This window comes from Erythrolamprus reginae, chromosome Z (genome assembly GCF_031021105.1).
Source record: "Erythrolamprus reginae isolate rEryReg1 chromosome Z, rEryReg1.hap1, whole genome shotgun sequence".
Lineage (NCBI taxonomy): Eukaryota > Metazoa > Chordata > Lepidosauria > Squamata > Dipsadidae > Erythrolamprus > Erythrolamprus reginae.
In genome coordinates this window covers 67,691,194-67,714,703 of record NC_091963.1, presented here as the reverse complement: position 1 = coordinate 67,714,703, position 23,510 = coordinate 67,691,194, and the positions used below count along the sequence as shown (strand labels likewise).

Here is a 23,510-nt window from a genome sequence, read left to right as displayed (position 1 = left end):
GGGTTGAGTTTGAGTCTGTTGACACCCATCCAGGCCCCAACAGCCTCCAGACACCGGCACATCACTTCCACTGCTTCATTGACTGGACATGGGGTGGAGATGTAAAGCTGGGTATCATCAGCGTACTGATGATACCTCACCCCATGCCCTTGGATGATCTCACCCAGCGGTTTCATGTAGATATTAAATAGCAGGGGGGAGAGGACCGACCCCTGAGGCACCCCACCAGAGAGAGACCTCGGAGTCGACCTCTGACCCCCCACTAACACCGACTGCGACCGACCGGAGAGGTAGGAGGAGAACCACTGAAGAACAGTGCCTCCCACCCCCAACCCCTCCAGAAGGATACCATGGTCGATGGTATCGAAAGCCGCTGAGAGGTCAAGAAGCACCAGGACAGAGGATAAACCCCTGTCCCGGGCTCACCAGAGATCATCCATCAACGCGACCAAAGCAGTTTCCGTGCTGTAACCGGGCCTGAAACCCGACTGCTGGGGACCTAGATAATCGGCTTCTTCCAAGGATCGCTGGAGCTGGAGTGCCACCACCTTGTCGACAACCTTCCCCATAAAGGGAAGGTTGGAGACTGGCCGGTAGTTATTAAGTACGGCTGGGTCCAGGGAAGGCTTCTTGAGGAGGGGGCGCATGAGCGCCTCTTTATAGGATGATGGGAAGGATCCCCTCCCCAAGGAAGCGTTAATAATCTCCTGGACCCAGCTCCGTGTCACCTCCCTGCTGGCCGAGACCAGCCAGGAGGGACACGGATCCAGTAAACAGGTGGCGGAACTCACAGCTCCAATGGCCTTGTCCACTTCATCAGGTGTCACCAGATCAAACTCTTCCCAGACAGATGGACAAGTACGGGCCCCAGTCACCTCAACTGACTCGTTGTCAGCCGACTCTGTTTTCCAATTGGAGTCGAGGTCTGCCCGGATCTGAGCGATTTTATCGGCGAAAAACGTGTTAAAGTCCTCGGCACTACTCTGTAAGGGGTCCCCAACTCCCCTCTGATTAAGAAGGGAGCGGGTCACCCTAAACAGAGCGGCCGGGCGGGATTCCGCTGATGCAATCAAGGCGGCATGATACGCGCATCTTGCCGCCTTGAGCGCCACTTTGTAAGTCTTAATAAAAGCTCTTACAAGTGTTCGATCAGATTCAGACTTACTCTTCCTCCATCGCTTCTCTAGACGTCTCTTCTGGCGTTTCAACTCCCGGAGCTCCTCGTTGAACCATGGAGCTCTATGGGGTCTAGCGCCACGGAGAGGTCGCAAAGGCACAATCCGATCAAGAGCCTCCGCTGCAGCCTTGTTCCAGGCTTCCGCAAGAGACTCTGCCGAACTGTGGATGAGTGCATCTGGAATAACCCCAAGCGCCGTCTGAAAGCCCTCTGGGTCCATCAAGCTTCTGGGGCGGAACATCTTAATTGGTTCCGCCTCCCTGCATGGTTCTGGAAAGAGATTATGTCTGCTTTACAGATCCAAGTGTGTCTTGCTACGACCCAGCACCCTCAGACTGATGGGGGAACAGAAAAAAACATTGGAATTTTGGAACAATGCTTTGTGTCAGACCGGCAGGCTGATTGGTCATGTTTCCTCCCAGTAGCGGAGTTTGCATTTAATAACTCCCGGCATACCTCCATAAGACTCACGCCATTTTATGCAAACTATGGCTTCCATCCCCGGTTTTTCCCGTTAACCCTGTTAGATTCCCCAGTCCCCGCAGCAGAGGACTTCTTATCGGAACTGCAAGCGGTTCATGAGATGATGAAGCAGTATTTGATTAAGGCCAAAGAGGACTACAAACAGGTGGAGGACCGGTCCCGGCGAGGCATCCCCCCGTTGGCTGTTGGTGACCAGGTCTGGTTATCCACCAAACACATCGCTTCGGAATTACCTTGATGTAAACTTGATCCACGCTTCATGGGCCCTTTCCCGAGGTGAGCCTGCATGTTCACCCTGTTTTCCACCATTCCCTTTTGGTACCTGTTTCTCCTGAGTGCCCACTTTGTCCCAGTGTCCCTTTGTTGCCTGCCCCCTGTGTTCAGGATCATCTGCCCGAGGTCATGATGCATGCCATCTGGGACTTTGGGTGGACGATTGTTTTCAATATCTTGTGCAATCTGATGATTGTTCGTGGGTGGAGGCTGCCCTGGTTGATGCTCCCATCCTTGTTCAGGCGTTTCATGCACAATTTCCACAGAAACCTCATCCCTTGCACTGGAGCCAGGGGAGGGGCCTTCCGGGAGGGAATGGTGTTGTGGTTGGCTCTGGCCCAGCTCCTGCCCCAGGGAATGTGGAGGTGGATGCAGGGGAAACTTCAACATGTCATAGGCCTGTGTTATTGCCGACAGAGTCAGTTCAGAGTTTAGTTTCCTCGGACAAAGAAGAAGGTGGGAGTGACTTGGAAGAGGGGGGCTTGGCACACAACCCAGGCAGTCAATCTCCCTTATCTTCCATTGATTTGGATGAAAACATCTTGGACCCACGCAAGCGTAGAATTATGCATAGAAGAGACCAAGTAAGGACATAGTACAGGAGATAAGAGAGGCTACCTGTGTTTGGGTAGGGCTCCGGTAATTAGGACTTTGTTTGTTGATTTTTCATGCCTTTGAAACCAAAGCAGAGGAATGAGTGTGTGTGTGTGTGTGTGTCTCACTTCGTTGGAAGAAGAAGGGGTGTGAAGTTTCTTCACAGTTGCTAGCTAAGTACTTAATGACTGCTTAAGGGAAATTGTACAGACTACCCAGTTGTTTTGGAACGAGTGCTCTTTGCAATACAAAAAGAGTGCTTAGTTTATTTTGAATTTTGTGATAAAGAACATTGTTTTGAATTTTCAAACGTGTGTGTGTCTGAAATTTGTACCCTTGAATTTTTGGGAGGCTCCTACCAGAGAGCCCGGCAGAACAGTAAGATAGGTACCTGATGGATGCTGATCTTAGGGTTCGTATGGGCCTGAGTGAGGGAATGTAGAACCCGCGGTAAGTCCCAGGATGGGTATCTGTGAACCTTGGAAGGCCTGAGGTTCGAAATACCTCTGAGGAATTCTTGGATTTCTGGAAAGGAGCGGAGTGGTTGTCTGCGAGGCCCTGCTAAGACCGAAGATAGGGCAGCCAGATGACGTCGGATGGTGCTGGATGAGAGGCCTTGATGGAACCCCTTCATGAGGAAGGCTACGATCCTGTGAATGGGAATACACAGGGGGGATAGATCCTCCTGTGAGCACCATTGGTGAAACTTGGACCAGGTATGGTCGTAAATCCTGTTGGTGGAAACTCTTAGGATTATTTATACAGTGTCCAGGTCATATCCTCATAGATCTAAGTCGCACCGGATAATAGCCAAGCGGTGAGGTGGAACCACTCCGGATCTGGATGGAAAGAGGCCCCCTGCTGCAACATATCCTCCGAAACGGGGAGTCACCAGGGTTCCTGGACGGACAGACGTTGTAGGTCCGTGAACCAGGGCCGACGTGGCCAGTGAGGGGCTATCAGAATCACCTGGGCCTTCTTGAGAATGATCTTGTGGATCACATCTGGAAGAATTGGAATTGGAGGGAAGGCGTAAAGCAGACCTCGGGGCAAGGGGATTCTGAGTGCATTTGTCGCTTCTGCTCCTGGGGATGGGAACCTGGAGTAGAATCGAGGGAGTTGAGCATTTGCCTTGGTCGCAAATAGGTCTAGCAATGGGTGACCGAATCTGAGGCAGGTTTGCTGAAACAGAGCCGGATGAAGGCTCCACTCCCCTGGATTTATAGTCAACCAGGAAAGCCAATCCGCCTGTACATTGAGGACTCCCGATATGTGATCGGCCCCTAACGACTGTAGATGCCTCTCTGCCCAAAGACCCAACTTCAGGGCTTCTCTCATCAGGGCTTTGGACCTGGTGCTCCTTTGTCTGCAAATATGACTCTTTGTAGCTATATTGTCCGTGAGAATCAGGACATGTTGATTGATGATGTGTGGTTTGAATTTTTTGAGGGCCAAGGACACTGCTCTCAATTCGAGCCAGTTGATAGGTCTGGAAGCCTCCTCCGCTGACCACATGCCTCAGGCCCTGGGCATGGGTTCCCCAGCCCGTTAAACTGGCATCTGTGGTGATGGTAAATTGATCTGGACACCTGAAGGGAGATCCCTTGTCCAGAGCGGGGGAGGTCCACCACGTAAGGGATCTTAAGACTGTGGTTGGAAGAGTGATGAGGCATGCCGAGTTGCTGTTCCCTGATCTCTGGAATGGTAACAGAAGCCATTGGAGATCCCTGGCGTGAAGACAGGCCCAGGGGATAATGCCAATGCAGGACACCATCTTTCCCAGTAGGGAAGACAGGATAACGATGGTAGTCCTTCTCTGAGATCATATCTGGGAAATAAGCTCCCTAATACTGACTTTTCTCTCAGTAGAGAGGAAAACCCAAGAGAGATTTGAATTTATGATAGCCCTCAGGTGTTGAATAGAAGTAGACGGATGGAGCTGACTTTTCTTGAGACTGATGGAAAAACCATGATCTTGTAGGATAGACATAGCAATGTTGTGGTCTGAACAGGTGTCCTCTTTAGAGGAACCGTGAATTAATATGTCATCCAAATAGCATAAAATATGAATGGGTGTGGCTCAAATGTGAGCCGCCAGGACTCCTAGGAGCTTAGTAAAGACTCGAGGAGCTGAGGAGAGCCCAAAGGGCATGGCCCTATACTGATAGTGCTTGCCCTGGAAGGCAAAGCGAAGGAATTTTCTATGACCCTTGGCAGCAGGGATATGGAGATAAGCTTCTGTGAGATCCAAGGAGACCATAAAATCCCCTGGATGGATAGTGGCTAAGATGGATGACAAGGAATGCACCTTAAATTTCCTATTTTTAATGAACTGGTTTAATCTTTTAAGGTCTAAGATGGCTCTCCATCCTCCAGATGTCTTAGGGACCATGAAGAGGATGGAGTAGAAGACCAGATCTCTTTGGGAGGAGGGAACTGGTTGGATAGCCCTGATAGACAACAGGTGTTGAATAGTCTCCTCCATTCGGAGACGGGATGGAGAGGACCTGGGGGATGGACAAGAAATGAAACATTTGGGAGGTACGGAAATAAACTCTAACTGAAGACCCCATTCCACAGAAGCAATAACCCAGGGGTCCTTACAGGAACAGCGCCAGCTGGAGGAGAATCAGGCCAGGCGCCCCCCTATGGGAGTGGAATGAGGCTCACCACCTGGGCTTTCTGGAAGCTCTGGTCGAGGAGGAACCTCTTTGGTAACGGGATCCTCTACCCTGGGGTTTCTGCCAGCTTGGGAGCAAAAACAAGGAGAATACTGACCTGAGTTTCTCTGGAAGGCGAACCCTTAATCCTGTTGACGGTTGGGATGTCGAAAGGTTGAGTTTTGATGGCCTTCTTGTTGGTGGGTCCCAAAACTTTCTTTTTGTCAGCGGTTTCAGTGAGAAGTGGGTCCAGGAGTTCGCCAAATAGGAGGTCACGCTTCAGAGAACCCATGGTCAGCTGCCATTTTTGTCTCACTCCCGCCTGCCAAGGGCGGAGCCATAGAAGTCTTCTGGCCGACATTGAGGCCGCTACTGACCTGGCTGCAAATCTTGATGATTGCAAGGTAGCGTCAGCTACATATTGGGCAGCTGCAAAAACTTTATTAAAGTCCTGTTGGCCCCTTAGATCATCAGGGGGAATATGCTGGTGGAGCTGTTGAAGCCATAAAAGCGTAGCTCTAGAAAAGAAAGATGCTGCTGCTGCACTCTTAATAGCCCAGGTATCCATGAAGAAACATCTTTTGAGTATTTGCTCTAAGCGCTTGCTTTCGGGTTTTAATACCTCCTCTGCTTCACCAGGCATAGCAGCCACAGAATGTAGAGTCTTTACCGGTTCATCAGCTTTAGGGCAGACAAGAAGGTCTTTATAAGATAGAGAAAGCTTATGTAGTTTCTTGTCTTTAGTTGTGGGATTGAAGCCAAAGGCTGGGTGGTCCCACTGCTTAAGCCAAGCATCTTTAAACAATTTGGGCATTGAGATGACCTCATTGTCTTCTTCTTCCTCCATGAAGTATGGTAGAGTTTCTTCAGGAGAATCTGTGGAAGGAACAGACTGTTTATCTTGCCCGGCTAAGCCTGTGGAAACTCTTGCCTTGAATAGAAGAGATTTGAAGAGTTGAGATGGAAAAATCGCAGCCGGGGTTGGAATCTTGATTTGAGATTCCTTATCTTCTGACAGGCAATGGAATGGGTCATCTTTATCCTCTACGTCATATCGTCGTTCTCATCCTGAGAAGGATCCGAATCCTCATTAATTGGAATTCTGTAGGATGAGAGAGAACTCACGGGCCAAGAGGCGCGTGGAAGGGGACGAGAGTGAGAAGGCACATTGGTAGCCGAGAGCTTGGCATCAGTGGCTTTAGATAAGGCAGAAAACATAGATTGAAACTCTGGAGGCAGGTTAGTAATGGTAGCAGGTAGAGACGGAGATTCCCTGAAGGCCTGGGATGGATCTGGCTCAGAGGGATCTTCCATAATGTCTGGCTCCTCTGAACCTAAGTCCCATAAGTTAGGTTGGGGTCTGTTTAGGTTTGGCTCATTCAGAGAAAGCACAGGGACCCGAGGGAGGCAGGTTAGAAGCCTACGAAGGTTCAGGGCTAATGTGCACTTAGGCCTGCACCTTTAAACGTTTAGCCAATTTTTCATGTATTCTCTGCAGAGCTTGGTCCCTTCTCTTCTCAGCCCTGGTGGGTCTAGCCATTGTAGGGGCTCCTGAGGAAGAGTAGGAAGAGGCCTGGGGGATATTATCAATTTCATCGCCAGTAGGCCTAACCTCTCCTGGACCTTTAGATGTGCCTCTCTTGGGAAACGAAGTCATGGCCTGAACAAACTACAGGGACAAGACTTGAGCCAGAATTTGGTGGGAGAAGCTTCTAGGGCAACGTTCCCAAGAGGAAGGGGGCCCTGCTCCTAGGCCCAGGAGCATCTGCAACTCACACGTCAATCTGGACGTTACCAGAGTTCGTGCCAGGGAGTGCAGAGGGGCAGGCCTCGCTAACCTTAAACAAAGTAAACCAAGGCACACTGGTTTGGAGGCTTAGCCAGGGAGAAAAGGCCTGAGGGTCTCACAGCTTACTCCAGGGCCAAGCGGCGGACTTAATGGAAAAATTACTGGACGCTGAGGGCCTTCGCATCAAAATAAACCGCTCCAACGATTTTGCAAACGGAGGGAAGACTAAAGTCCAGGGGACAATCAAGGGAAGTTTGCTAACAGTACCACACTGCAGGAGGAAAAAAGCCCTTTTTTGGAACAATCTTTAGCTTGCCTTGTAAACCTCCTGGCCAATTAGATTCACGAAAAAATACAATCCGGCAGCAGCGCAAGCAGGGTGTTTTAGAAAAAACCCACTATAGCCGTGCCGCAGCTTTTCCCTCGGCGCCGAGCCCGGTAAGGCTGGCGCGCAAACCAAGGCAAGCTCTAAGTAAAATACAATATTAAATTTTACTTATCTGGTTAGAAAGAAGATGAAGGGAAGGTATTTTGCGAGAGGAACGAGCCACCACGAGACCTGCTGGATCACAGGACCGAGCAAATTCTGGGGAAGGGGCGGATCCAGCAGGCTTTTTAAAGACTAGGCTCAGTCCTTGATGGATTGGACAGCGAGCAACCCACGTGACTGCTGGACCCACTCTCAGTACAGAGAGAAAGGGCTGATACAAATCCAATGCTAAATCAGAATTTATGGTATAAAAATAAACACAAAGTCAGGCCGAAGCCATCATGTATGGTTAGAGATTTCGGCCTGCCACAGTAATACAGCATATGGGGGGGTTGGGAGGGGGAGTGAGTAGTCAATGGGAAAATTGCTAGACACAGCCAAAGAATCCTTTCTCCGAGCCAAGGTGACCTTTTGTTCTGCCTCAACTGAAGAGAAGAGGAAGTTGATAAGACCCTGCACACGGACTCATTCTCGTGATGAACTTGTGGGTGTGGGGATGTAAGATGAATCTTAACCTAGGTGGGATTCTGGGAAGTATTCAGAATCGGAATGGCCATGGTGTAACCAACATGGTTCTGTTAATAAATTGAGCTCTGATCGAGAGAATTGGACTGGGACTTGATTTATTTCTCAGGTGCTATTTGTAGTGCTGACATCAAATTCTGATTCTCGTCTTATTCAGGGGCCAACCATGGGCAGAGGAGTAAACTCAGGAGAAAATGGAAAGAAATTAGTTAACCGAAAACCCTAAGGAAGAGGGGTTTAGAATTTCCAGAACCCCTCCCCCAGATGGAGTTGAAAGCACGGGAGATGCATGATGGAAGAGAGCTGCTGATGAAAGCCCCCCCCCCCTCAGCATTTGTCTCCTCTTTGAGCCATGGAAGGTCAGGACCCTCTGACCAAAGGAACTGAGACCCAATTCAGTGCCACCTGATTGCCCCACTCAGGTTGGAGATAGCTGAAAAGCCAAGTTGTCAACCAGTTTGATTTGGGAGCCTGCAATCGGTGTCCAGGAGCCAGTCCTTGGCAGATCTCCATGACTATTTTGGATGCCTGACTGTAAGTGGAACAACCCTTAAACAAAGCCCCCAGACCCATGGAGGGGTCTTGAAAGCCCAAGGGGATTCCTATACTGGTTTGATGAAGGAGACCCTGCGAAGTGAAGAAAACCTTTCCTTCCACACGGCTGCAAGTGAAACCCCTAAAGGTCCTCCAACAGAATTAAAAATCACCTGGGTGACTCTTCCTTCTGAGCCCATATTGGCACCCAGATCCGATTGGGGAGGCCCCAAGCATGGGAGACAAGAGCCTGGGGAACACCCTGACGTGAAGACGCCTGGGACTGTATATATTCTGGAGGTAGGATGGGCCCAGTACCAGTTTGGCCCCTGTCTCCTCCCTGCCCAGGAACTCCAGCAGCCAAGCTGGAATTCCTGGGCAGTGAAACCGTGAGAACTGCCGTTTCTTTTCCTGCCCAGCCACCCCCCGCTAGCAGCGGAATGGAACTGAGACGGGAGCCTCCTCCTCAGCAGGGAGATCTACCAGTGGGGAGATTGCATCCTTTGTTTAACCCCCCCCTTTGCCTGCCGTCATGCCTGCTGCAGTTCCTCTTGGATTGCCCGGCCCACCTTCCTTCCAGGCAAAATATGATAGGGATCCGAAGAAACTTAATTACTTTCTCTACAGAGTTGGGGCATTTGTAAGGCAACATGGCCATTCGTTTCCAACAGATCGTGAGCTGATTGAGGCCATTTCTGAGGGATTAAATGAAGGGAAGGCAGCAGAGTTTATAGCTGGATTATTTGATGAAGCAGCTCCTGAGCTAAACAATGTGGCTGGGCTTATTGAGTTGATGAGAATGAGATTTCAAGATGTTGCAAGCCAGATAGATGCAGAGAAACAGATTGGCTTGCTGAAACAAGCAGGGCAACCAGTGAAGGAATTGGTGTGGGAATTCAGACGGGGTGCAGGAAAATTGAGAGAATGGCCTGAAAGACTTTTAGTCCATACTTTTAAAAATGCTCTTGATCCAGAGTTAAGAAGGGCTTGTGAAATCTGGGGGATCCCTTGGGCCATTCAAAATTCGTACATCACAGCGATTACTTTGGATGAGGTGGTTCGTACTGAAAAGAGATCACACCCAGCCGGGCCTCTCACAGGCCTTCAGGACGCCACTCTTTCCCTTGCCAGTTGGGGCCTTCTCATTCAGAGGCCATGAGGGGCAGTGCGGAAAACAAGGACACAGAGTGTCTGAGTGCCTGGCACCAGTCCCCCTCTCTCTCCCAAGAGGCAAATCTCACTCAGTGGTAAGAAGAAGACCTGGAAGACCCTCAGAACCGGGGCATTGGGCTTTTCAAACAACGGAGTTGTTCCTTCATAAGGATACTTCTGGGGGTGGGTGAAGAAGCTGTCCCTTCAGGACCCAGCTCCGACAAGAATGAGGAACCCGCTGGAGAAGATTACCCAATGGTGAGTGAAACCATTCCCCATTCCTTCTTAAGGCAAAGATTAAAGTAATCACCACAGGAGAGGAGGGGAAAGTAAAGGCCCTGCTAGACACAGGATGTTCCAGACGTCTAATCAGCAAAGCAGTAGTGCAAAGATTAAAAATCCAAATCAGACCTTTGGCCAAACCCATTCCTTTCCAACAAATGGATGGTTCCCTCATAGGCGGAGCTCCGGCCACGTTCCTGACAGAGCTAGTTGAGTTGCAAATAGGCCGACACTGTGAGCTCCTGCAGTTCATAGTCACTGTTAGTATGTCTTGGTGCAGCTCTGTGCAAAACCTTAGACATACACTCAGTAGAGTTATAGCAGTGGTATAGATACAGTAGGTGGGCTAGCAGACATAGTATTTACAATATTATTATTATTTACAAATATATACAAATATCAACAACAGAATACAAACCGCACACAACTACTCTCAACGATAACTCCCCCTTTAGGGAATGGTGCTGGCGCCCTCTTATGGCTAAACCAGTCAAAGCTCGTAAAGACACATGACATCTTTACATTAATAGACTACCATTGGTAGCTTACTATATGGCAACCCCAAAATAGGTACATAGCATGTACTAACAATCTCCCCCCTTGGAGTTGACAATATAGTTTCCATTCAATACAGTTTTACAGTTACTCTTTCATATTGTACCTAGTACAATTCTCCACATGTAGTTTAGCTCCTTGTGCCTTGGTGAAATTGTCAGCTACGTTATCTGTACTCTCATAGTACTCACGCTTGATCATCCCATCCTTTACACACTGTCTTACATTCAGGTATTTTAAGTCTTTGTGTTTCAATCTTGTCTTGACAGCTTTACCTTTTGCCATAAACCTGATTGATTGTCTTCATATACCACAATAGGCTTTTGGCATTCTATACCTAAGTCAAGCAGCAACTGCCAATACACCACTATATCTGTACATAACTGCGACAGACTAGCAAATTCGGCCTCCATTGTAGACAGACTAATGTGTTGCTGTCTCATAGATTTCCAGCCTACCAAGTCTCCACCAAATAAAATAGCTAAACCAGTCATAGACTTCCTGGTCACATTATCAGAGGCAAAACTGGCATCCGCATGTGCCATCAATTTCAAACTATCATCGCGTTCCAAATATAAACCATGATGCATGTTACCCTTCAAATACCCCAATGTCCTCTTTGGCGCCTTCCAATGATATTCAGTTGGTTCCCTATTATACCGTGCCAACTGATTCACGCTATATACTATATCCAGCCATGACCAATTTCCCAAATACGACAAGCTTCCTATAAGCGAACGATACAGTATTTTATCACCAGCCTTTCCATCTCTATTGCCGTGCACAAAGCAACTCTCCATCGGAGTTGGAGCAATCTTGCAACTTTCCATATTGTATTTCTTTAACGGACTGTTAATTTTTCCAGCTTGTCTTTATATATTTCTATAGCCTTTCTTAGTCTTCACAATATCAGTGCCCAAATATTGGCTAATCTCACCCAGATTTCATATTCTAGACTTCTTCTCTAAGTTTTTCACAATCTTATTAACAGATTCTACAGACTGAGCAATAATTACTATGTTCTCTGTAAAAATATCTCCTTGGAATCTTTCCTCTCTCTCTAACAAACATACGGGGATCAGCCTTACTTGGGTGAAATCCCATGTTTTCCAATTCTTTGACAATCAACGAATTCCACTCAAATCCTGATTGCTTCAACCCATACAAGCTTTTCCTTAGCTTCCAACATCTACCTTTTTCGTGCATAACACCAGATGAAATCCTCATAAATATCCTATGCCACAATGGCACATGCAAATACAGTGATACCTTGTCTTACAAATTTAATTGGTTCCAGGACGAGGTTCTTAAGGTGAAAGGTTTGTAAGACGAAACAATGTTTCCCATAGGAATCAATGGAAAAGCGATTAATGTGTGCAAGCCCAAAATTCACCCCTTTTGCCAGCCAAAGCTCCCATTTTTGCGCTACTGGGATTCCCCTGAGGCTCCCCTCCATGGGAAACCCCACCTCTGGACTTCTGTGTTTTTGCGATGCTGCAGGGGAATCCCAGCATTGCAAAAACGAGCGCTATGCTGGCAACGGAAGTCCAGAGGTGGGGTTTCCCAGCGAAGGGAGCATCAGTGAAATCGCAGCATCGCAAAAACACCGAAGTCCTCGAAACCCCACCTCCGGACCTCTGTATTTTTGCAATGCTGCGATTTCACTGAGGCTCCCCTCACTGGGAAACCCCACCCCCGGACTTCCATTACCAGCGAAGCACCCATTTTTGCACTGCTGGGATTCCCCTGCAGCATCACAAAAACACGGAAGTCTGGAGGTGGTGTTTCCCATGGAGGGGAGCCTCAGGGGAATCCCAGCAGCGCAAAAATGGGTGCTTCGCTGGCAATAGAAGTGCGGAGGCGGGGCATCCCAGCAGCAGCGGTGGGTTTGAAAATAGTTTGTAAGAAGAGGCAAAAAAATCTTAAACCCCGGGTTTGTATCTCGAAAAGTTTGTATGACGAGGCGTTTGTAAGATGAGGTATCACTGTACGCAGTTTCCAAATCAACGTGGTGGACACAGCACTTGGGCTTAGCAGCCCAAACCAATGCTGTCCTCAGAGTTGCAGCTGTCAAACATGGAGTAAATACTTCATCATAGTCACCCTCCATCTGGGAGAAACCCTGTGCTACCAATCTAGCCTTTACTTTATAGCACTATTGACTCCGGTCTTAATTTTATAGATCCAGCGAGATCCTACTAAATGTTCTCCTGGAAGCAACTGAACTTCTTCATAAACACCCAACTCTTTCATTGCAGCCAATTCTTTTCTCATAGCATCATGCAAATGCTTCTTCTCTCTATTTGGATACATCTTTATTTCACCATAATGCAATGGTTCTACAACTGCTTTACAAGCTACATTAGTTTGATACCTATCAGGTTCCCCGCCAAATCCAAGTACCTCTCCTGGGAACAACTACATCGCTAACGCTCGGCATTGGCTCTTCCCTCACTTCACTCTTTACATCTACTACTGGAGCACTCTCACTAGTACCTGGAGCTTCCTCATCTGACAACTCCTCATCACCTGACTCTTCTGACTCACTTCCAGCACTGCTACGCAGTCTCTGGCAGCTATCCTTCTTCTCCTTAAATAAGAGTCTGAATGACAACTTCCTTACTTGTCCCTTCAGGATGTTCTACCATGTTCCATGCAGTGTTTTCCAGAAACTTGGTGCTTGCACTATAGCAGCACGCACCAGTGTTCTTATACAAAAACTTAAAAGATCTGTGGTTATTGTGATAGTCAACAAAATACAATAACCTTGCTTTATTCTGACCTTTTCTCGTAACCTGCGATGGAATATGTACCCATGCTGGTGCTCCAAACACATATAGATAGCTCAAGTCAGGCTTCCTACCGTACCACCTCATGAATGGTATCTCTCCAGTAGCTGAGTGAACAGCATTATTTAAGACCACATTTGTACACATCAATGCCTCAGTCCATAACTGAACCAACAATCCAGAATCTCTTATCATTGTCTCATCATGGCCAATGCATTATGCTGTGGCCTATAAGGCGTAGACAGCCTATGCTCTATTCCACAATTCTTTAACAAGTCAACAAACCTCTTTTTTGTAAAGTCTGTACCATTGTCAGTTACCACACTAACAACCTTCTTATTCATCTTTCTCTCAACAAATCCTAGCCAGTTACAAAACAGCCTATAAGTATCTACCTTCGTCTTCATTGCACAAACAAAGCCAAAGCTTGAGAAATGATCCACAATGCTCAGAATATATCGTGAACCATCATAGCTAGTTTTCCTCATTGGACCTATCACATCCATAAACACTAGCTCCAATATATCCTTAATTTTAAAACCTTCATAATGGTTTGCAGGAATAACCTTGCTTTTCTCTTCATGGCAAATGTTGCAATCTACAAATCTATAAAATGGTTTAAGGTTTATGCCATTAACAAGCCCAATTGTCTTTTACATCAATTGAAAATTCAAATGCCCCATTCTCCTATGGCAAGCGGGCCACATGCGGCCCACTGAGGCCATTTATCCAGCCCGTAGGTGAGTGACAGGAGCACAGGATGCATCCACATCCTGTGCTCCTAGCCACTGTTCAATAAACGCCGTGCAGGTTTTTCAAATCCCGCGCGGTAGAGCCGGCGCTGTTTCTCCCGCCAAACAACTGATCTGCTGGTGGGCAGCCTTGGGGAGATCCCGCCCCCCATTTCATCCTGTGCTTCAAAAGCATTTTTCTCTCCGTTTAGTACCAGCGCTCCTCTCTCAGGGTGGGGAGAACAGAGGTGCTTCCAGCATTCTTCGCCCAGGCAAAAGACACAGCAGTGGCGGAGGATGCCTGAGAACCTCCGCAGCCACGTCTTTTGCCTGGCCGAAGATTGCGGCCAGCAGTGGTGGTAGTGGCTTTCCCGTACTCCGGTGGTGGCAAGCCGCCTCTCTGCAACCCCTTATTAGAGACCCCTGGACCCACTTGCAGGCTCCTCTCCCCCGGGATATAAATAAAAAAAGATCCACATTGAATTCAGCAAGGAATTCAGCAGTGATTCCTCCCAGCGAGCTGTGGGCTAGTTAGGGCTACAGATCAATCTTTCACCACAACCCCCACCATCCCAAAAGACTCAAAACCCGGCACTTGCCGAGCTGACTTAGGCGGCAACTCATTCCCGCGGTAACGTTTGGTGCGAGGCTCCCAATCTTACAGCTGCCGCTTCCTCGGATCCTGCCTCCTGTGTGAGTGGTGGGGGTCAGTGGCGGCAGCAGCGGCTTTTCTGAGCACGCGAGGTTCCCAATGGGGAGGGCAACCGAGATGGCTCTCATTGAAAGTGCCATGCTGCTCTCTTCGGCGGCTGGAAGGGGGAAGGAAAGATGGGCACTCTCGATCTCTACACGCGAGACAAACCTACCATGGGAGAGAGGCATGCTTTCACGGCATGGGGGAAAGCCAAGCTTCTCTCCTCCGTCGCGTGGGCGCCTCTCTCCCTTGGTAGGTTTGTTTTGCGTGTAAAGATCAAGAGCGCCCACCTTTCCTTTCCCCCCCCCAGCTGCTGAAGAGAGCAGTGTGGCACTTGCAATGAGAGCCATCTCAGTTGTCCTCCCCACACACTTGCAAGCCACCGGCTTGCAAAATAGGAAAGCCGCTATGGCCACTGCTGACTGCTCAGAAAAGCCACTGCTGGTTGTCGCTGGAAGAAGCCTTCATCTGAGGAGCCGCCACTGCTTCCCCTGCCTGAAGCAAGCTGCCTGACAGGTTTGAAGACCAACTTCCAAGTTGGAAGACCCCCTGAGTTAGGAGTGCAAGGGTCTTCAAACCTGGCAAGTTTAAGGCTTGTGGACTTCAACTCCCATTCCTGAGGAAGCATGACTGAAGGAGGAATTCTGGGAGTTGAGGTTCACAAGTCTTAAAGCTGTCAGGTTTGAAAACCCCTGATTTAGGGGTTAGGAGTGTAATGGTCTTCAAACCTGGCAAGTTTAAGGCTTGTGGACTTCAACTCCCATTCCCTAGGTAGCATGATTGAAGGTGGAATTCTAGGAGTTGAAGTCTATAAGTATTGAAGCTGTCAAGTTTGAAGTTTGTAAAAAGTGTACATGGTTTTAAACAGCATACATGGTTGTAAAAAGTATTGTGGTATTTTATTAAATAATATAATATTGCACCATTTGGATCAGAATACTTTTTTCCTTGTTTTCCTCCTCTAAAATCTAGGTGCGTCTTATACACCGGTGTGTCTTATACATCGAAAAATATGGTACAAGAATTTCAGACTTCTCCCCTTGTCCACTGGTGACCTGGAAAGGAGTTAGCCCCGTACTGCTGTGTACGGAGTTGTTGTATGCTACTTCCACAAAAGGGAGTACTTCAGCCCAATTGGTTTGTTGGTAACTCACATAACATCGGAGGTACTGTTCCACTAGGGAGTTAGCTCTCTCAGCTGCTTCATTTGTGGAAAGGTGAGTTACCAACAAACCAATTGGGCTGAACTACTCCCTTTTGTGGAAGTAGTATACAACAACTCCGTACATAGCAGTACGGGACTAATTCCTTTTCAGGTCACCAGTGGACAAGATTTTGTTCCCATGCCAGAACTACCTATCGAACTTCCCTCATCCATCACGGCGGACACCAAGAAGGAGCTGACAGAGGCAGCGAAGCCTATAGGAATCAAGCACACAAACACTGATCTCCTCAACCACATTTTAAAGTGGGAGAAAAGTTTTCCTGCCAGCCAAATACATTCAGCTAAGGCTTCCTAGCAAAAAGCTAAGTCCCAAATTTTTAGGCCCTTTCCCAATTGTGAAGGTAATCAACCTGGTCACAGTGCAGCTTGCATTGCCTAGAATCCTAGGGAGGATCTACCCCGTATTTCACTGCAGCCTGCTAAAGCCAGTGATCGGATCCAACATTAGGCCATGTGCACAGTCACAGGGGGAAACTCACTATGAAGTGAAAAAATGTTTAGATTCCCGTATATTCCGAAGCAGGTTGCAGTACCTGATTCATTGGAAGGGTACCCCCTGTCGGAAGCAACCTGGATTAAGAGCCAGGATATCAAAGCTGATAGATTAATGAAGCAGTTTCATGAAACTTACCCAGTGAAACTGAAGTGTCCCATTGGGGGGGGGGGAGATTTAACTTATATTAACCCCTATATGTTTATTCTATTTTTCCAGGAAATGGCTCTTTGCGAAGGGTGGCCGCCTGTCAGGCCAAAGCCATCATGTGAGGTTAGAGATTTCAGCCTGCCTCAGAAATACAGCATAAGTGGGGTTGGGAGGGTGAGTGAGTGAGTAGTCAGTGGGAAAATTACTAGACACAACCAAAGATTCCTTTCTCCGAGCCAAGGTCACCGTTTGTTCTGCCTCAACTGAAGAGAAGAGGAAGTTGATAAGACCCTGCACGCGGACTGGTTCTCATGATGAACATGTGGGTGTGGGGATGTAAGATGAACCTTAGCCTAGATGGGATTCTGGGAAATATTCAGAATTGGAATGGCCACAGCGTAACTAATATGGTTCTGTTAATAATAAATCGAGCTCTGATCGAGAGAATTGGACTGGGACTTGATTTATTTCTCAGGTGCTATTTGGAGCGCTGACACACAATCTACTAACACAAAGCTCAAAACAACCAATATATGCTTACTGTGAAAACAAATCCCAATAAATCCACTGCTGCTTACTACGGAATTAGCTTAAAATTACAAATATATACTTATCAAAGACATCCATAACACATTATGGAACATCACAAAATTATAAGATTAAATCGATCACTAATTTACCCAATCTCTTGAATCTCTCTTATTGGTGTGTCTACACTATTATTTTTCAATCTATATGCTATACAATCTTATTTTTTAATATTTGTTAATACTGTATAAAGATGTAGTATTTCTCCTAACTCTAATTTAAATATTTATCTGTAACTTATTCTTTCCTATTTGATAACTGATCAATTACCCATCATACATCTCTTTCTGTGGAGCAGATTAATCTTCATTATTTGATTATCAAGAAAGCTTTTCTCTGAAAGCAACTAGGAGCTTTCTCATTTTTAACATACTGCAAATATTTTTTGCTTTGGTTTTCTTAATGTCTTTGTGGTCTTTCTACAGCACTTCAGGTTCTTTTTATATATTAAACATTCTTCATATTGCTATTATATTCTGACCAGGGGTGTGTTGCTGCCTGGGCAGGGGGGAGGATGCAGTGGAGTAGCGAAAATGGAGCTCAATCCCAGAGCACCCCTTTTGCACCAAAAGATGTTGAAAGAAAATGCAGGGCGTTTTCATCCTCCCCTGCTCCTATAATGGTTCCGAAGCACGGGAGAGCAAAAAACCCAGAACTTCCAGTTTAACCAGAACTTGGCAAACGGACCTTTTCTGGCCTCTGGAGGGCCTCCTGGGTGGGTAGGGAAAGGCCACTTTTGCTCTCCCTGGCTCCTAGAAAGACTCTAAAGCCTGGGTAGAACTAAAACAGGTGTGCCATTGCATGCTGGGAATGGGGGGTTTGTCATGCACACATGTGCAGGAGGGGGCGCATGGAATTATGGGTGTGGGCATGTATGTACACAACCTCCCTTGTCTCCCCTTTTTTTGGCATACAAACCAAAAAAGATTCGCCATCATTGCCCTAGATACACACTAATTTTAATAATTACAGCCAGCACTGTAAAACACATTTTATTATTTCCTTTCTGGTATCATTACAAGTACATTCCCTTTTGTAGTCTCATGTCCTGAATAATATAATTTAACCACTTTGGTTAAAGTTGTTTGTCTTGGTTCATGCATATTTACTAATTTTCCAAAAACATCTCATTTATACTTCATTTCAACTCTGAAATTCCATGTTTTCCTTGGTTTGTGATTGCTACACTCTGATGAGGTAGAAAAATTCAGTGGATTCAGTGATCCTGAAAGCAACATTGATGGAATAAGAACTCTTACTGATGAAACCAAAATGGGAAGAATGAAATTAAGAGTTATTCATAACAAGATCAAAGAAATCTGCAGGCCAGTCCATCTAGAACAGGGATCCCCAACCCCCCTCCATGGACTGGGACCAGTCTACGGAATGCTAGAAACTGCGCCTCACAAACAAGTGAAGCCCTCTCCATGGGATGCAGACAGTATGCAAAACCATGCCCCCTCTGGGCTGTGGAAAAACCTCTCTCCATAGAACCAGTCCCTAGGTTATGGACCGCTGATCTAGAACAGCAAATACACACACACACACACACATATAAAAGGAAAAGGAAAAAGTATGCTTCCTCCCATATTTGGGTATACCAGGGTGATTCAACAGGGGAAAAAACCCATATAACTATTCCCTGGTACAAGCTGAGAGGAGGAGAACCTGTGGTCTAGAGGTTAAAGCTACTGCCTTATAGGTAGACTCCCCAGGTTCAAATCCTGGTAAGGCTATGGCTAGCTTATGGGAGCAAAATAGCATGAAATAGATCTATATTAGTCTCCCCTTTTCATTATCAGCAGAAATATGTTACACACACACACACACACACATGTATGAAAGAAGGCATTATATAAATTTGTGCTTTGTAGCCAATAAATATGTTTGGACAGTTAGGTACCAGATGGTGAGAAATCCCAGTGACTGGTGAGGTCCCACAGAGTTGGTCTCCTTAGGGTCCCGCTGACCAAACAACGCCAGCTGGTGAGACCTAGGGGAAGAGCCTAGAGGGGCCTGGCCCTCTGGAATCAGCTCCCCCCCCCCGGAGATTTGCACTCCTCCTTGCCTTCCGAAAGAGTTTAAAAACTTATCTTTGCCGCCAGGCCTGGGGTTTTTAGATCGATCCCCTGACCAATGAATATTTAGTATGATTGTTGAATGAATGGTCATGACAACTTCTTAAATTAGATTAATTAAAGCATTGTTTTTAAATGTACTATTAATTGGATTGTTTACTATTGTTTTCTGTTTTTTGTATAGTTGTGAGCCGTCCCGAGTCCCCGGAGAGGGGTGGCATACAAATCCAATTAAATCTAAATCTCTTTCCTCAAGAAGGCTTCTTTGAAGTATCTGAGGGGAAAATGTGGCCAGAGTAAAAGCACAAGGAAATCTGTTCACTGAGGTAGTGCTAGCATTCCTTATTTTACAAGAATAGCTGTAACTGGAACATTTACAATATTACAATTTAAATATACTGCTCAAAAAAATAAAGGGAACGCTTAAACAGAATATAACTCCAAGTAAATCAAACTTCTGTGAAATCAAACACTTAGGAAGCAACACTGATTGACAATCAATTTCATTTTGTTGTCAGCACATTCAACTTTGTACAGAACAAAATATTCAATGAGAATATTTCATTCATTCAGATCTAGGATGTGTTATTTGAGTGTTCCCTTTATTTTTTTTGAACAGTACAGTATATATAAATTTTGTAATAGGACAGGGAGACGGAGAGAGAGAGTTCTTGCAACTCATGCAACCTGTTCAAAGAGGCTTCCAAAAGCAGAATAATTTAATACAAGAATGAGCTGAGAATCCACAAAATTTCATCTCTTGAAATCCTATCCTACTGGGAGAAAGAAATTCTCCCTCTAGACACAAGAGAAAATGAAGCAATCTGGCAGCAAAGGAAATGTTTTTCTCTAGAGAAAAAAGGTGATGGATTTCATCTTAGAGTTACCATAGCAGTGTTACAAACATCCAGACAGGCATTAGATGAGAGTAAACAGATATACAATACCATGATTGTATTTTGTAGCCTGAATCGGACCAGAATACCTCCAGGACCGCCTTCTGCCGCACGAATCCCAGCGATTGATTAGGTCCCACAAGTGGCCTTCACCAGGTCCCGTCAATTAAACAATGCCGTCTGGCAGGACCCAGGGGAAGAGCCTTCTCTGTGGCAGCCCCGGCCCTCTGGAACCAACTCCCCCCGGAGATTAGAATTGCCCCCACCCTCCTTGCCTTTCGTAAACTTTTGAAAACTCATCTATGTCACCAGGCATGGGGAAATTAATATACCCTCAGCTATTATAATTTATGTATGGCTTGTTTGAGTTGCATGACTATTTTTATAGGATTTTTTTTTAATTGTTTTTCTTAACTATTGGATTTGTATATTGTGTATTGTCCTGTTGTGAGCCACTCCAAGTCCTTGGAGAGGGGCAACATACAAATCTAATTTATTATTATTATTATTATTATTATTATTATTATTATTATTAATGGAACAGAGGAAAAGAAAGAAAAGGGGAGGAAAGAAAGGAAGAGAAAGAAAGAAAATGAAAGAAAGAAGGAAAGGAGGAAAGAAAAAAGGGAGAAAAAAGAACGAAAAAAGGAAGGAAGGAAAGGAGGAAAGAAAGAAAGGAGGAAAGAAAGAAAAACCTATGAGCACAATGGACCCCAAAATTGCAAGAGCGTTCTTGCAAGCATTCACCATATTTTACTCAATCCATGACATTTTCTAGCTCTAATAGTGATGTGCAAGCTAGAAAAGAACATCTGAAGGCATGTGTGATGTTCTAATGTACAGAAGTTATGGTTAAATGTGTGGCAGAAAGTGGACTCTGGGTATTTTTTCCTATCCCAGTAAATAAGATTGAATTTGTATAATTTTAGAAGAGCTGTGCATGCATGTATGTGTAGATATTATCTACATATAGTAGATAATGTATATTTTTAAGTGCCCAGGTGTAAAATGTATGTACACATATGCCATATATACATATAGGATTAAATAGTATATTTTGGATTTTCAATAATAGTAAATATATCTCTTTGAGGCGAGGAGAGGCCAGGCACCCTAACCCTAACCCTTGACGTGAAGTCAGGTTGGCCACCTTGAAGCCAGTCACATGACCTTTAAGCCACCCTGTCACATGATCATCAAGCCACTCCTACAGTCACATTTTGACAAGCCACTCCCCCCCAGTCACATGACCATCAAGCCACACCAACAAAACAAGCCACGCCAACACTGTGGTACTAAAAGTTTTGGTGGCCCAATACTGTCTATATCCCATCCACCCCACCCACCCCAAAAACACACTAATCTTGAAAATAATAAAGCAATTTACTTAATTTACTCTTCCTTTCATATATCCTCTCCTCTAAGTTCACCTTCACCCTCTTTTTATATTATCACATGTCTATTTTCTTCCTATGTATTTATGTATTGGACAAATGAATAAATAAAATAAATAAATATGAGAAAACTATTCCCAGGTCAGAAGAAATTAGTATTAGTATTAAATTAGTATTGCAATAACTGATGCTGGATCCAGGTTTCTATCCCCCTCACCCCCCCCGCCCCGTTTTATCAGAAATCCTACTATAAAGATCTGACAAATGAGGAAACAAAGGACGTGCGGCATTGTTACTCACCTATGACTCGAATAGATTCAAGCATTCTTCAGCGGGTGAGATGTGGGTTGCAAAGGGATCTCGCCTCTTCACTTTTTACCAGGGTACTATTCTAAAATCTCGGGGGCAACTTCAAGGGGACAGTTGGATAGCATGACCGAGGGGAACTAGGGATAGAAGTTCCCGAGCTTCTGTCAAAACTGAAACCTTAGGCGCTGAACAGCGGCGATAGCAATTCGAAAGCAATTATTTTCCTTTCTCAAACTCCGAGCAGCGGCTGGACCGATTCTCTTTCGCTCCTGCTCGGCCGTTTCTTATACTGGGTCATTAGAATCGTCAGTGGCTGCTGGCTAGCCTAGTTGCTAGGACACCTCCATTTCCCGCAAATCACAGAACAGCTCCGGTAGAGGAATGTTACCACGAAACTGTGCAGATGCGCAGTGCGACTAGTAGTTCAGGATTTCATCGGAAACCATGTTTCCCAGTACAGTATACAATGCGCCCGAAGATGTACATAACTGTGTTATGGTCACCTAAGCGTGTTTTTTGTTTTTTGAGATTGATTAAATTTCTAGATAGTTTGATTTAATTTCCCCAAAATTAGGGATTATGGGATTGGAGTTTGTCTATTCCAAAATAAATGTAATTCGCTGCGAAGACCTATCAGTGGATGAGAAGGGTATGTCCTGTGGAGAAAAGTGAAACCCAATCACGTGGGCTCTTTAGGAGTTGGTCGGTGCATTTGTTTTAGGAAGCTAGCATGTTATTTATTTTTATGTATTTGTCAAGTACTTCATTCTCTACATAAATTATCTCTGTGACCTTATTATCAGCACCTCTGTTCTCTTTGCCGATGATGTTAAAATATTTAATGCCATCGACTGTAGTGCTACTCTTCAAAAGGATCTTGACCATGTAGCTGAATGGGCTAACAACTGGCAACTTCAAATCTTAGCCAAGAAATTCTCTGTCTTACACATTGGCAAAAAAGAATCAGATCACAAAATATAAATTTTGTGGAAATGAACTTGTAGATGACCCTTAATATGTCAAAGACCTTGGAGTGCTTGTATCCAATGACCTAAGTGCCAGAGCCCACTGTAACAACATTGCCAAAAAAGCATTGTGAATTGAATGTTACGTAGTTTCTCCAAAAACACTGAACTGCTAACTAGAGCTTATAAAACTTTTGTCAGATCAATTCTAGAATACAGTTCATCTGTATGGAACTCGCAATTGAGAGAGTCCACAAAAATTTCACAAGAGTCCTTCACTCCTCCTCTTGCAACAAAACACCTTACTCCATCAGACTTGAAATACTGCGATTAGACAATTTACAACTATGTCACCTCCAATCTGATCTAACACTAAATCATAAAATCATATGACAAAATGTCCTTCCTGTTAGTGACTACTTCACCTTCAACTGCAACAACACATGAGCACATAATAGATTCAAACTTAACGTAAACTGCTCCAAATTAGATTGCAGAAAATACGACTTGAGCAATAGAGTGATCAATGCCTGGAACACATTACCTGACTCTGTTTTCCTCCCCAAACCGCAGACTCTTTAACCTCAGATTGTCTACTGCTGACCTCTCCCCTTTTCTAAGGGGCATGTATACAAATTACAATCCTACACTTGTTCAACAAGATAAATAAAATAAAATAAAGTA

The 23,510-nt window shown here is 45.6% G+C and overlaps 1 protein-coding gene across 8 annotated transcripts in view; it reads right to left on the bottom strand.

Moving 5' to 3' along the window:
- MATCAP2 (microtubule associated tyrosine carboxypeptidase 2) overlaps positions 1 to 22,172 on the bottom strand; it is a 119,583-nt gene extending 97,411 nt beyond the window's left edge. For 3 of the 8 annotated variants that reach the window (XR_011556729.1, XM_070726298.1, XM_070726303.1), the window contains exon 1: positions 21,853 to 21,956. Coding sequence is in view for 2 of the 8 variants with exons in the window: in XM_070726298.1 (XP_070582399.1) it covers positions 21,853 to 21,877 (25 nt within the window). In the remaining 6 variants the exon portion in view is untranslated. Of the gene's footprint in view, positions 1 to 21,852 lie in introns of all 8 variants that reach the window. The other 5 variants (XM_070726301.1, XM_070726305.1, XM_070726302.1 and 2 more) reach the window with 4 other exon arrangements.
- Between the last annotated feature and the right edge of the window lie 1,338 nt (positions 22,173 to 23,510).